The sequence below is a fragment of the Papio anubis genome, chromosome 1 (genome assembly GCF_008728515.1).
Source record: "Papio anubis isolate 15944 chromosome 1, Panubis1.0, whole genome shotgun sequence".
NCBI lineage: Eukaryota > Metazoa > Chordata > Mammalia > Primates > Cercopithecidae > Papio > Papio anubis.
The window spans coordinates 207075637-207088732 of record NC_044976.1 but is presented as its reverse complement, the minus strand read 5'-3'; the positions used below and the strand labels follow the sequence as shown (position 1 = coordinate 207088732).

Genomic DNA, 13096 nt, shown 5'->3' with positions numbered 1-13096 from the left:
TTTAAAAATAAAAAAGGAAAGTAAAATTCTAAAAGCAGAGTGTGAGCAGAGATCTAGTTTTACTAATGTTACTAAGAGGGATCCTCACTTTGTTCATTATATAGCATCAAGGTCAATTTCCTTTAGCGGACCTGGTTCCTAGGACCTAACACAGAAACTACAAAGGAGAGACACAGAACAAAAGGACAGCTTATGTAATATACATGTGACTCACAATGAAGTGAAATCCTTTTCACTTCATTTGTCAAGATATTCATTTTTTTCCCCAAAGAAGTCAAATATATGAAAACCTATACATAATAAGCACATTATTACTTTGTCATCACTCATCAAGAAACTTTTAAGCATGATAAGAAGATTTTTTAAAGTACTTAAAAATATGGAAGAGGAATAAAAACCAAAAAGGAAAAGAAAAATGTTAAGGAGAGAAGAGAATAAACACAGAAATGCTGACAGAAAATAAGAATGGAGAAGAAAAGACAAAATATAAGAAGTTTTTTAAAAATGGGGCCTTTGGAAGAAAAAATACCAACTTTAAAATAAAGAAGTCATTTTAATATAAAAATAGGTAACAAAGAAAAATATTTTCCAAAAGAATAAAAACTTTACAAACTAAAACAAACCAAAAATCCTCACCTTTTCAGACAATAGCTTATATGGCTTCATTAATGGTTGAACCTTAGAAGAGTCTGAATATATTTCTCCATAAATCCATCCATTTGCCAACTAAAAAAAAAAGGCAAACATTAAAAATTGTTTTACATGTGTTAATTTTAGAGGGTGTACATATACAGGTGTTTAAGTGCATGTTTGATAAAATAAACCTAAAGTGAACTAAAGTAAGGGTTAAGATTGAAATTTTATCCAGCATAAGTCACTATAAAGATATCCATCCTAATCAATGTTATTTTCTTTTATTTTAAATTTCAGATTCAGGGAGTAAATGTATTTTGTTGCATGGATATATTGCATGATGTATTTTCAGTAATCATCTGGAACAAGTCTTTTTATCCAGAGACTAGAAGCACCCAATCTTCCTTAAACAGACCAAGGTCTTGTAATTGTGCCGATAAGCATTCCCACAGGAGGAGGCTACAGGTGATGCATGGTCCCAAGGATATCTATTCTGACCCATCTTGGGACCCCACCTGTGAAGTGTAAATAAAAAACATGCATTTTAAATAGGAAAACTAGAGTATGCATCTCAGAGTCTTCTCTGAATAATGCCACCTGTTTTATCCATTCTTTCATCAAATTTTCTCTCAACACATTCATTCCATATTATTTTGCTCATTTGTACATATCACCATTTCCCTATATCATTTCTGGTCTGCCTACAGAGTCTGAGTAATTAGACTGGAATACCTTCCTGTAATATTCCTCTCCATCACCAACTCCACCCACTCAGTACTTAGTGGAGTTTTTATGTAAGATAGATCCTTACTGACTTACGTAGTAAATCGGTTACTGAATGAAGAACCAGATACTTATCAAAACCAGCAAAAAAAGGGTTTCTTAGAGGGACTGAAAGACTGACTGGCCAGGGCAATGTTTGAAACTCAATATGACATCTCTAGCATGATGATCTTGATTTGTTACGAAGCATACACATCCTCTGGAAGCAACCTTTGGTGTCTGATTTTCATTTTACCAAATCAATATATGAGTATTTTAGGTTCTTGAACCATCTCAACTCAACTCCTCTGATGAACCTACTTTATCCTCTGTCAAGTTTAGACTGAGCTCAACTTAAATGTGAATATTCAGGCATAAGATTTCCTTTAGAAAATCTCATAGTATGTAGAAATTATCTCATAGATGCAGCTACTTTAGTTTTCTCATTTGTGTTGTTTTTCTTGAAAACACACAAAAAAGTCACCTGGCCAATGTAATCTATTTTTAGCAAACTGCAGATCTAGTTGGTAGTAAGAAATGCAACAGAAGAATAGAAAAGGTAAATAATTGTTAAATCCTGATTAAGAATTTTCAAGATTTTATCTGATATAGAACTATACCTAAAACCTGGCCAGGCATGGTGGCTCATGCCTGTAATCTCAGCAGTTTGGAAGGCTGAGGCTGGCTGAACAACTGCTTGAGGCCAACAGTTGGAGGCCAGCCTGGGCAACATAGCAAGGTCTCATCTCTATAAAAATATTAACTATTAGCCAGGTATGGTGGTGTGCAACTGTAGTCCCAACTATTCAGGAGGTTGAGGCAGGAGGATCGCTTGACCCCAGTAGTTCCAGGATGCAGTGAAGTATGATCATACCACTGCACTCCAGCCTGGACGGCAGAGCAGGACTCAAAAAATAAACCCAAAAAACCTACATATAAAACCAAAGTTTCCTTAAAAGGTGAATTCTGAACGGGGGTCACCATTTCCTCCTGAAGCCCTTGGTAATTATTGCTTTTTACTCCGATAAACAATATATGTTATAGCAACTATATTTATAATGTAATTAATAGATCTTTTGAAAGCTTAAAATAGTGCTTATTCATAAGTGTATTATATTTGTGTTAATGATAGAGCTAGCTAAATATTATATTATTATATAAGCTACTTGTAATTAAGTATTTTTTCCTAATTTAGATCAAGTTCTCATTTTAAAAGAGAACACTGACATGGTCAGAAGTATCTGAACAGTGGCCAGTCATTAATAACGACTACTGAATAAGAATGTAATTCTCTTTTTACCTTGTCCATTGACCATTTGTCATGCGAGTGTTCTGCATATTTGTTAATGAAGTATTCCAACTTCTCAGGAATTGTAATACTATGAGAGAAGTAAAGACAAAAGAGCTTGATTTTCACAGAATTTACAGGAATCATATTAATAATTTACTCACAGCTAATGAATGCTTATATCTCATTCAATCTTAACTGTTAAACACTACTGTTAACAAAGAATTACATTTTTCTATTTTCAGAACAATATAAGAAAAGTCAAGCAGATAATGTTCTATCTGCTCATCTTATATTGATTCATAGTTTATGTGCTAACGTAACAAATTAAATATCATAAAACTATAATAACAATTATTATTAAATACATAAATTGAAATAATTAAATACATTCAAAGATTTGGACAATATATTACACAACAAAGAAAAAACAAGCACTAAATTTAGTAGTGATGTGTTAAAATTTTTAAATATTCATGGTCCACAAATAACACTGTAAATGTTACTAGAATTAACTATAGGGAAAATAATTAACTTCTGCTTTTTGTTAATATTTACTCTTGACTCCTTTTGTGTTTAAATGAATATTTAGTTCCTTGATGTTGAGGACATGCAAATGATGACCAAGTCTGATGGTAAATCTAAGGCTTAAAACGTATCTATGAATGGAAAATCAAATATATATATAAAATTCTATTCATTAATGAATATATCTTATTAAAGTATTAACTTTGAGAACACAATTCTACATAAAATCTAGTATAAGATGGTTTGTTGTTGTTTTCCAGCAGTTAACAGTAATTGAACTATAAGACATACACATACCTAAGAAGCAATATATAAAAAATTGTAATCATTTAGAAATCATTGATATCACCGCATAAACCTGTATCTGTTAAGAAGTCCCCAAAGGGGCAAGCCTAAGTAAATTAATATCCATGCCCACACTTATTAATTAATTGGATTTAATGAACCAACACCAAAACCATGACATTGTTCTGATATTTAAAAATCTCAGGTTAGATCATATGTTAGCAAACCACAAACTTACCCATGTAGGAATGTGAACATGTGATATATTGGTTTACTTACTTCGGAGGAGATACAAAAGATCAATCACATAAGCCAAATACTGGGGGATGGGGGAAAGGGTCTTTTCTCACAGGACTGTCATCAAAGACCAAACATGCAAATTTAAGGCATTATCAAACTAATGGCATACCACTCAGGTTGAAATTCTGAACTGGTTATGGAAGCTAAATCAGCTGGGGGCCACTCAGAAGCCTCAAAGTTGAACTCCCAAGCAAATTCAGAAGCCGTGGATAAGAACTACCAAGTGTCTACCTTGCTAAAACTGATCTTGCTGAGCACCATGGAATCAGTAAGAGAATGTGGCATGAAGAGGCAGCTTTCCTTGCACATGGAGAACCATGATCCTACTTAAAAACAGTAATAACAACAACAAAATGCTCAGACTTCAAACACCTGAAGTTCCCAAACATCCTATCTGTAGAACAATTGTTGCAACTAAGTACATGTAACAAGTTTCATAATGTTAAAGAATGTTGTTTCATCTTTGGTTTTGGTTGTTAAACTGCATTCTAACTGCATGCTGAATTTTCCAGAAAAATTCTCCTTCGATATTCCCTTCCATCTCGTGCTGTGTTTTATCAAGTTGAACATCAGCTGTGAACCCTGGACCTTGCTGAGATGTAGTGATGGGTGAAGGGATTCCCTTGCCACTCACAGAAACAGCTTTGCAGTGCATGCTGGGAATATCTTAAGTAAAAGATGTTATATAGAGGTTGATTCGTAGTTACTATTAAACATTTAGGGTAATTTTTCAACTAAAAATATAACTGACAGACTTTCTTAATTCTATTACAGATATTACATATACAGAGTCTTGATTGTGTTAAGAATATCCTCGAAGGTACATCTTATCTATTTCTGATATTAGTATAATCATTATTATTACTATCATTTTATAAATTAAAAGGACCCCTATTAAAAGGATACCAATTCAAAGGGGGCATGTATTAGAGAAAGTTCACTTTAGTACCTTATTCAATTTCAGACTTCACACATCATTTACAATAAAAATCTGCTGCAATAGAAAGAGTCCATACTTTGAGGTATCAACAGGTTGTGGGTTAAAGTTCCCTTCAGAATCCATTGATGACTGTTTTTCCATCATACTGACATAATTTGACTCCATGTAGTCTGGAGGCAAAGCTCCCGCAACTGCACTCAGGCAAGGCAGTGCCAGTTTGAAAAGCTCTTGTTCATATTTCTGGGAAAAATGGAGGACCAAAAAAGAAATTACTATATAGCAAAAGTTGTCAGCATGATCATCAGGGCTACAGAAGGTTGCAGAAGAAAATCTGAATTACCCTGGGCTAACTGAACTCTCTGATAATTCTTTTTCTAGAAAATGAAACACAGAGCCTAAAACCCCATCAAACATAAAAGAAGCTCCAGCTAGATTTACAAACATAAAAGAAGCTGCAGCAGTTTCAGTTTAAGGAGAATAAAATCTTTGACTCTCCAACACATTGGAAATGAAGTAAACTTTAATATCGTCAACGTGTAAAATATCATTACAAGATAAACATAATTTCAGTCAATAGGGACTACATTACTTATAGTTAGTTATAGATAATTCCTGTACATTATAATGAGTATACATGAAAAATACAGAAAGCATAACATTCTAGAGAGTGAGAAATTTTAACCGATCCATGTTGCATTATAAAGGTTTGAAAAATAAAATTCTGAGCTGGAAAAGAAATTCCATAGAAAGTATGCATGATAAAAATTTATAGGAAGAGGCATTTGAGTATTAAGTTAAATTTATATTTATAGATTTTCTAAAAAATAAAAAAGTAATAATTTAAATTATTTCACTTTAAATGTTCATTGTTAAATAAACATAAATGATTCTAAAAAATACTTACACATTATTTTAAAAGGACTCAGTTTACCAAAGGAAATTCAGTAAGAAAACGCATTAAAGTGTTGCTACCAAATGTAATTGCAGACAAATATTCCTCTACTATGTAGCAAATTTGTGGTAATATTACTCCAATCATCTAATAATGTCAATCTGGGAATTCAAACTAATTTTGATTAATTTAAGCATGAACATACAAGACTTGTTGTTCTGCCTTTTCTCTAAGATCAACACCTGCCAGCCATCTGAAAACATATGAACTATTCATTATAAATTTTGCAACTATAAGGGAATGCCATATATGCAATGCAACATTGAGTGAAGGTATCTAAAGCTCCATAGCAGCAAAGCTGGAGACTTTAGCAGGGGACTGGGATATTACAATTACATAAGATTTCATGTTTTATAGTTTTGTATTGGATATAATTTCTTTGGCCTTTATAAGATTGGAGATGGGACTAGGGAGAGTCTGAGTCCAAATGCACCAGAAACTTATCAACTCTGTGCGTAATTTCCTGAACTGCTTAGCCATTTGACATTCAGAAACAGTGTTGTGATCACAAGGAAAATGCTACCATAATGATTAAGAAAAATAAATATAAATTGCATTTTCAACATTTATTATGAAGTTGAGAAAAGAGAAAAAATAAAGCCGTATGTGTCTTGGTTAGCAAAGACAGTATTCAACTAGGAATACTATCTTACTAAGAATGTGTTGCTTTGTGCCATTGTACGGATACAAACAAACCCACAAAATCTTAAATTACCTTTTGAGACAGGGCATCAAAAATGCCCCAGAACAACTTTCTTGATAAATGAAGTTCTTCTTCTGAGGCAGCACCAAAGTTTCCCCACCCTCCAGGCAGGCAGTAATATTTCCAGCATCTTTCATAATGATTTGTCAGCAGCTATGTGGGAAAACAGTTATAAAAGCAATGAGCTATCAAAACCTTTTGGATTTTTTTTTCATTTCTCCTCATATGACACTGTAGTGCTACATTATAAGGTCAACTGAAGTGCAATTGCTCAATCCCATGTAAACTCTCTTGGAGAATACTATCACCGTGTATACTACGTGTGATAGTTAATATTGAGGGTCAACTTGACTGGATTGAAGGATGCAGAGTATTGATCCTGGGTGTGTCTGTGAGGGTGTTGACAAAGGAGGTTAACATTTGAGTCAGTGGGTGGACAGGGAGAGACAGACCCACCCTCAATCTAGGTGGGCACCATCTAATCAGCTGCCAACAGGGCTAGGATAAAAGCAGGCAGAAGAATGTTGAAGGACTGGACTTGCTGAGTCTTCTGGCCTTCATCTTTCTCCTGTGCTGGGTGCTTCCTGCCCTGGAACATCAGACTCCAAGTTCTTCAGCTTTTAGACTTTTGGACCTATGCCAGTGATTTACCGGGGGCTCTTGGTTCTTTGGCCACAGACTGAAGGCTGCACTGCTGGCTTCCCTACGTTTAAGGTTTTGGAACCTGGACTGGCTTCCCGGCCCCTCGACTTGCAGATGGTCTATTGTGGGACTTCACCTGGTGACTGTGTGAGCCAGCACTCCTTAATAAACTCCCCTTCATATATACATCTATTCCATTAGTTCTGCCCCTTTAGAGAATCCCAACTGATACACTATGTCTCTTTCAAATTTAACACTGATTGCAATATGAGGACCAAACACCCAATTTTACAAATAACTATATCTTGTACAGCATTCTTTATGAGGTTGTTTGGATTCTACGTATCCCTGAGTTCTACATTAATCATTTACTTATAATTTTATGTATTGTTATTAATATCTTGCAATCCACGTGTAAAACGAAGGGACTGATGTCAGGACGGCCCAGAAGCACAATAAACGAACTATACCTCTGTGATTCTTTTTGCTCCATCTCTGCCTCCCTATGGCTTGCCTCAATACTTAATTCTCCAAGTAAATTTCCAAAACTGCTCTACTTGGATCACTTCTTTGTCTACATTTCTTTGGGGGTTACGGATGCAATTTATTACTTTACTGATTGTCTACACTGCTCCTTGCATTTTCACCTATGCATGTTGCTTGTTTAGAACTAAACTGGAATGTCAAGGACAAGCAGAGAATCTTTCAATTATTTGGTAGTTCTTTAGATAATTTATTTTTGATCTATATTTGTCAAATTAATAAACTGATCTATATGACTATACATATTTGGACTCTTTCCTATATCTAAGGAAGAAAATAAATCGTAAGAATGACTGTTACTAATGTGGGCTGCATGTCTTATTGTTAAAATATTACAACTCATTTACTTGTCCTTTCAGTTACAAAAAAATGAACACATCCACACATCCACACAATTTAGGAGTCACAAATGATGAAATATTGAGATCTGATATGCTTGGCTTCACACTGACATATCTCTAATGTAAGAGAGTTTTATTGCATAAGGGTAACAGCATGAGACTGTATCTTTTTTCATGAATTTTCCAGCTCATTTGTATCAAAAAAATTTGCAAGACAAGGACCATTCTAGATGACAAAAAACATAAAAGCAGAATTTTTGGCAAGCATATAATTGATTTCACCTAATTCACTAATGTATCTAGATTGATTAAAACAAAGTCAGTTTTCACAGAGAAATATTACTTTTGCTAAATATCCAGGATGCTTACTGTAACAGCTGCATATAGACTCTTCATATCTCGTACTTCTTCAGCACTAGTACTGGGTAGCCATTGGGGGAAAAATAATGCTACTGGATGGCACTGCAGAGTGGCCATCTATTAAAAAGTCCATCGCATTACTATATAACTTTGATGCAAACACTGTATTCTATATTCTGAGTCTAGATTATGATATTAAAGGACAAGAAAACATTCCCAACTCAGTAAGACAGAATGAGACTTGATCCTGAACAGAACAATAAATTTAGAGAAAATATCAGTGATTTTTCTATACTGTGTGACAAACTATAATTGCATATATAGAGAGGTTATCATTGAACCCTATGAAGTGACATTTGGAGCCTGTCATGTGACTATTAACTTAGAAAATGTTGTCTTTAAAGCCTGGTCTTTATCCCTCAAGGTTTCTGATATTTTAGGCCAGGCCTATTACCATGTTTTCCAACTTAAGAATATCTTGGCTTTTATTTTCCCTGTGGTCCTTTTTCTTTTTCCCGTTGATTTCTATTTCCATTGTTTATATTGAAATCATTGTTAAGATTTCTATAATCTTATAGAACTTATTTATTTAAAGTTGATGTATACATTCCTATAACTTCTAAATGCCCATTTCAATAATTGGGAGACATTTTCCAGCATCAAGCATGATGTATCTAAGAAATGTATATGTTGTCATAGAAAATAAAGTCATAGAAACCAGTCATCAAATATCTACACACATTTCCTATACTTACTTTAAGAGGCATCTTTGCATGTTCATTTAATAATGGAACATCAAATACTAATCTTCTGAGTAAGTGCTGCATCATAGAAGGTCTCAGTTGTCTGTTGGAACAAAGTTAATGTTAATAATGCTGAGAAATGTGTCTAAACTAAGTAGATCATTCATTAGAATAAATTATGTAAGCCAAGGACCTGAATCTATACTTCTCTTCAGATGGTATTCATTAGATGTGCTTTGTCCAAAGATCAGCTACTTAGTTAATTTTATATAAGGTTAGATTTCCCAACTCATCTCTATCCCCCAGATCTGAAGACCACCCTTTCTTTGCTACAGAAGATGTTTCTGTTCTGCTCCTTCCTTTCCAAACCACTCACAAATACAGACCCCACTGTTTCCTAAGACTTTCCTCCATTAATTTTAGTAAATGTCCCTTCCCTCATTCCAATGGATGGGAAGAAGCAAAAAGAAGAGGGAATATTGGAACAGAAAGGAGGAAAAAATGGCTGAGACAGCAAATTTGCCAGAGAAGAAAGGGAGCAAAAATGAATACATAGTGAACATCTACTGCGTCAGGCAACAGCAAGTGTTTTACCTCGTTTAACACTTAGAAAATCTCTGTGAGGGAGGCATTTTGGTTCAATTTTACAGAATCTTAGATTAGGGAAGTTAAAGAACTACTCTTCTGATTTTCCACCCCCTTCAGTGCCATCTGGCTCTCAACCCAGACACTCTACCATGGGTGAAAACTTGCCCTTCCCCCAGGGACTGCCAGGCAAGAGTTCCTGGAGCAGTTACAAAGGAGCCATGATCTTTCTAGGGGCTTGAGAAATTCTCACTTTCACAGGCAAAACTTCATCAGGGGGAGATACGTTTCTGGTTTTCATAGTAACACATTCTAGCACTTCTACTGATAGGAAATGGTTTTCCAGGTTGGAGGAAATATTCAGCCTTCATCATTGCCCCACATAAATATGGTTTTAATATTATGCTGTGTCACATTTTATATTTAAGAAGTCCCTTTTTTCTTTTCTCTTCTAGAAGAGGAGTTAAATCATCAAACACAGTCAAAAGGCGAGATCTATTCATCTCACCTAAAGTGGCCAAGGACTCCTGACACAATTTCTCCCCACTCCCAACATCCAGAATAGTATTCTGTAACTGGTCAAAAGCTATATCCAACAGCTGGATACCCTAGGGAGGCCTGGAGGAACACTCAGAACTCGACTGGGATCAAGGGCGCTCAGAGAAGACTCATACCTCAGTATATGGGATTACCTAAAATGAATGAAATCTGTGGTATGGAAAATGGTTCCAAAATTCCAAATAATTTGTCAAAAGCCACACTGTAAATTCTGTTTTTTAAAGAAGAAGCTGGCGTAGAATTTGTTATCCACTCACCCACAAATAGAGAGCAAACAAACTTCTATAGAATCCCGCTGAGCTTTGGTAAGTGAACAGCCCTTAGAAAGTCTATACACAGTATGAAGCAATGAGTCAATGAGAGAAGCATGGTGCTCTGTGCCAGCAAAGAGAGGAGCACATCTTGTTAGCAACGGCAAGACGGCCGTGCAAAGGTACCGATTGAGGGCCAAGGCCATGTCTGTAGCACTCAAAGCCACCTGAAAAAGAATCAGAGTAGAAGGCCATTTGTGTTTGGCAGTAGATAACTTTCAAAGGGATCAACATGGGAACATATAATTTCACTATTTAGAAGATGATAGTGCTATGAGACATGTAAATGTATTCTTCAGTTATATCTTTAAATGTGGGGTTCATATGATTTTTACCACTAAAAACAATCAACTATCAATTGTTCATAAACAGATAAAAATGAATGAAATGACACCTATCTCCTCAAAAAGCTTAATAGGTTCAGATTCTATCATTAAATATCAATGGTAGGATCAATGTAAGAAGACGATAATATCACAGATGTGAGTATTTTCCTTTGCTAGGCAAAGAGAGGAGCTTATTCTCACAGTAGATCTCATAAGCAAAAACTCTTTCTGAATTCTCTTTATGATTCATATTTATTCTTCTCATGTTTATCAGCACCAATAATCAAAGGATAACTGTATTACTATGTTATCATCCATACTATTCAGGTCCAGAATTTCATCTGAATATGCAAAACAAAGAAAAAAAGAAGTTTTCATTTCAGTTTTGTGATTCTGTTCTCGTATATTTCATGAAGGGGCTACTGTCAGCTCAAGTCCTGATGTACTTTGAAATCAAAAAAGCACACTGAACTGATAAAATTAATGAGTACTTGAAAGTAGGTATTAAATGTGTACAGTAGTATAACTACTATAACAACATTTAGAACTTCAGCTTATTCCACAGTGTTTCAAAGAGAAGAACATTTAAGCTGATAATGGCAGATTCTCCGTGTGGGTCACCCAATATACAGAACAGATTTCAATCCATTTGTACCTTAACAAACGAAGACACCAAGATGATCATGACTCAACAATATCCATTAAATCATCGTAATTCTTTAATTGCTTTTATTGAGAAGCATAAGTGTTTAGGCCAATTTGGAGGTTGACACCAAACAGAGGTTAACAGGAGTCACTGTGACCTCCCAAATTAGAGTTATGTGAACCTCTTATTGAATCCCACAGCACCTTATCAGAATTCTTATCATATTCTTTTTGGTCAGTGGGAAGTTTCCTGAGGTTGGCAGTTTATTCAGTGAATTCCTTGAGAACATAGCCTAGTTTTATTTTCTGTTTACCCATGGCTTACCTGAAAATATAATAGGTACTCAATAAACATTCATTGTCAATAAATTAATCAATGGATATATATATATATATATATATATAAGAATATCATAAGGCACAGAATGAAGAGTCAAGAGAGGAGGAAGTCCATTGTTCCAATCTCACCGTATCTAAAGAAGCAGCCGCCCGGAGATCTGGCAGAAAGCCAACCTCAAGAAGATGGAGGAGGAAGTCTTGAACCTCAATTCCATAGACCCTGTCAAGGAATAAAACCATGGCTGCCTTGTGATCTGGGCAAAACCCCGCAGACATGTCAGGTTCCACCACATTCCCATCTAAAAGAGAGAAGTGAATTTTGGTGTCAATGGCTGTGCCATATATGGGTAGATTACAAATGGCTGCTTTCTAGACTTCTTACATTTTAAATAAACTTTTCAATGAAATGGTTTTCTGTTCTTCGACTACCCTCAAGCTATTATGGGAGTTTGCTGAGGAAATAAGGCAGTGCAATTTAAAGCCAAGGTCATTTAAGTGTTATATAGGCATCCACTTGTTAACTGCACATGGGATACAAGACGTGGCATTGTTAGATACTTAGGAGAAACAAACAGGCATCCAAAATCTACTTTCTAAAACTCCAAGTGAAATCCATGAAAAGTTAAAATGTAAAGTGGGCATTTTCACTCTTTTCTAAGCGAGCCTGTTTTAAACATGAATAAAGCTCATCTACCCTTATGTGATAATCTCGGTATATTTATCTTTTTATGCCTTAGAACAATAACAAAATGATGAAATAACACTATAAAACCAGTATGGTTTCATATGAAATATGTTTCATTAATCATAATAGCATTTAACACGCATTTAAGGGTCATATTGTTTTCTCTATCAATACTCTAAGCTTTATGCCTATACAGATTCGTGAATTCTTTACAGTAACTCCATAAGTTCCCTAACTGGGGACTACTGATAAGAGAAATCATGGGATTATGTGCCAATTTCAAATACTGAAGAATTGATTTACTTCCTGTTTGACCATATAATTATGCCAATCTGGTGCTGATCACACACCACGATTCTACAAATAATATCACAGAACTTTTCATATGGATACAACATCAAAGAAACAAGAACTCAAAGATGACACACGACCCACAATCATCCTGAATAAACTGAAAGAATAAAATGACAACTTTTCTGTTTTCACTTATAGTCAATGAACAAATTTTATAAGTGAATTATGAAAATAAACAAATAATGTTCTAAAGGAAGCTAGATGAAAGGATAATGCCTGGTAGTATTATAACGATACCTAATATAACTAATACATTCCTTTCCTTACATGTAA

General features: G+C 34.8%; 1 protein-coding gene across 13 annotated transcripts in view; it reads right to left on the bottom strand.

Annotated features, from left to right (window-relative positions):
* Window positions 1-13096, bottom strand: part of RYR2 (ryanodine receptor 2) — a 785691-nt gene that overhangs the window by 177788 nt on the left and 594807 nt on the right. For all 13 annotated transcript variants that reach the window (XM_021934115.2, XM_021934128.2, XM_021934136.2 and 10 more), the window contains 7 exons: window positions 11914-12083; window positions 10421-10641; window positions 9033-9123; window positions 6404-6544; window positions 4813-4976; window positions 2696-2774; window positions 637-726 (listed from right to left, as the gene is read on the bottom strand). In XM_021934115.2, coding sequence (XP_021789807.1) covers window positions 637-726; window positions 2696-2774; window positions 4813-4976; window positions 6404-6544; window positions 9033-9123; window positions 10421-10641; window positions 11914-12083 — 956 coding nt within the window. The remainder of the gene's footprint in view (window positions 1-636; window positions 727-2695; window positions 2775-4812; window positions 4977-6403; window positions 6545-9032; window positions 9124-10420; window positions 10642-11913; window positions 12084-13096) is intronic.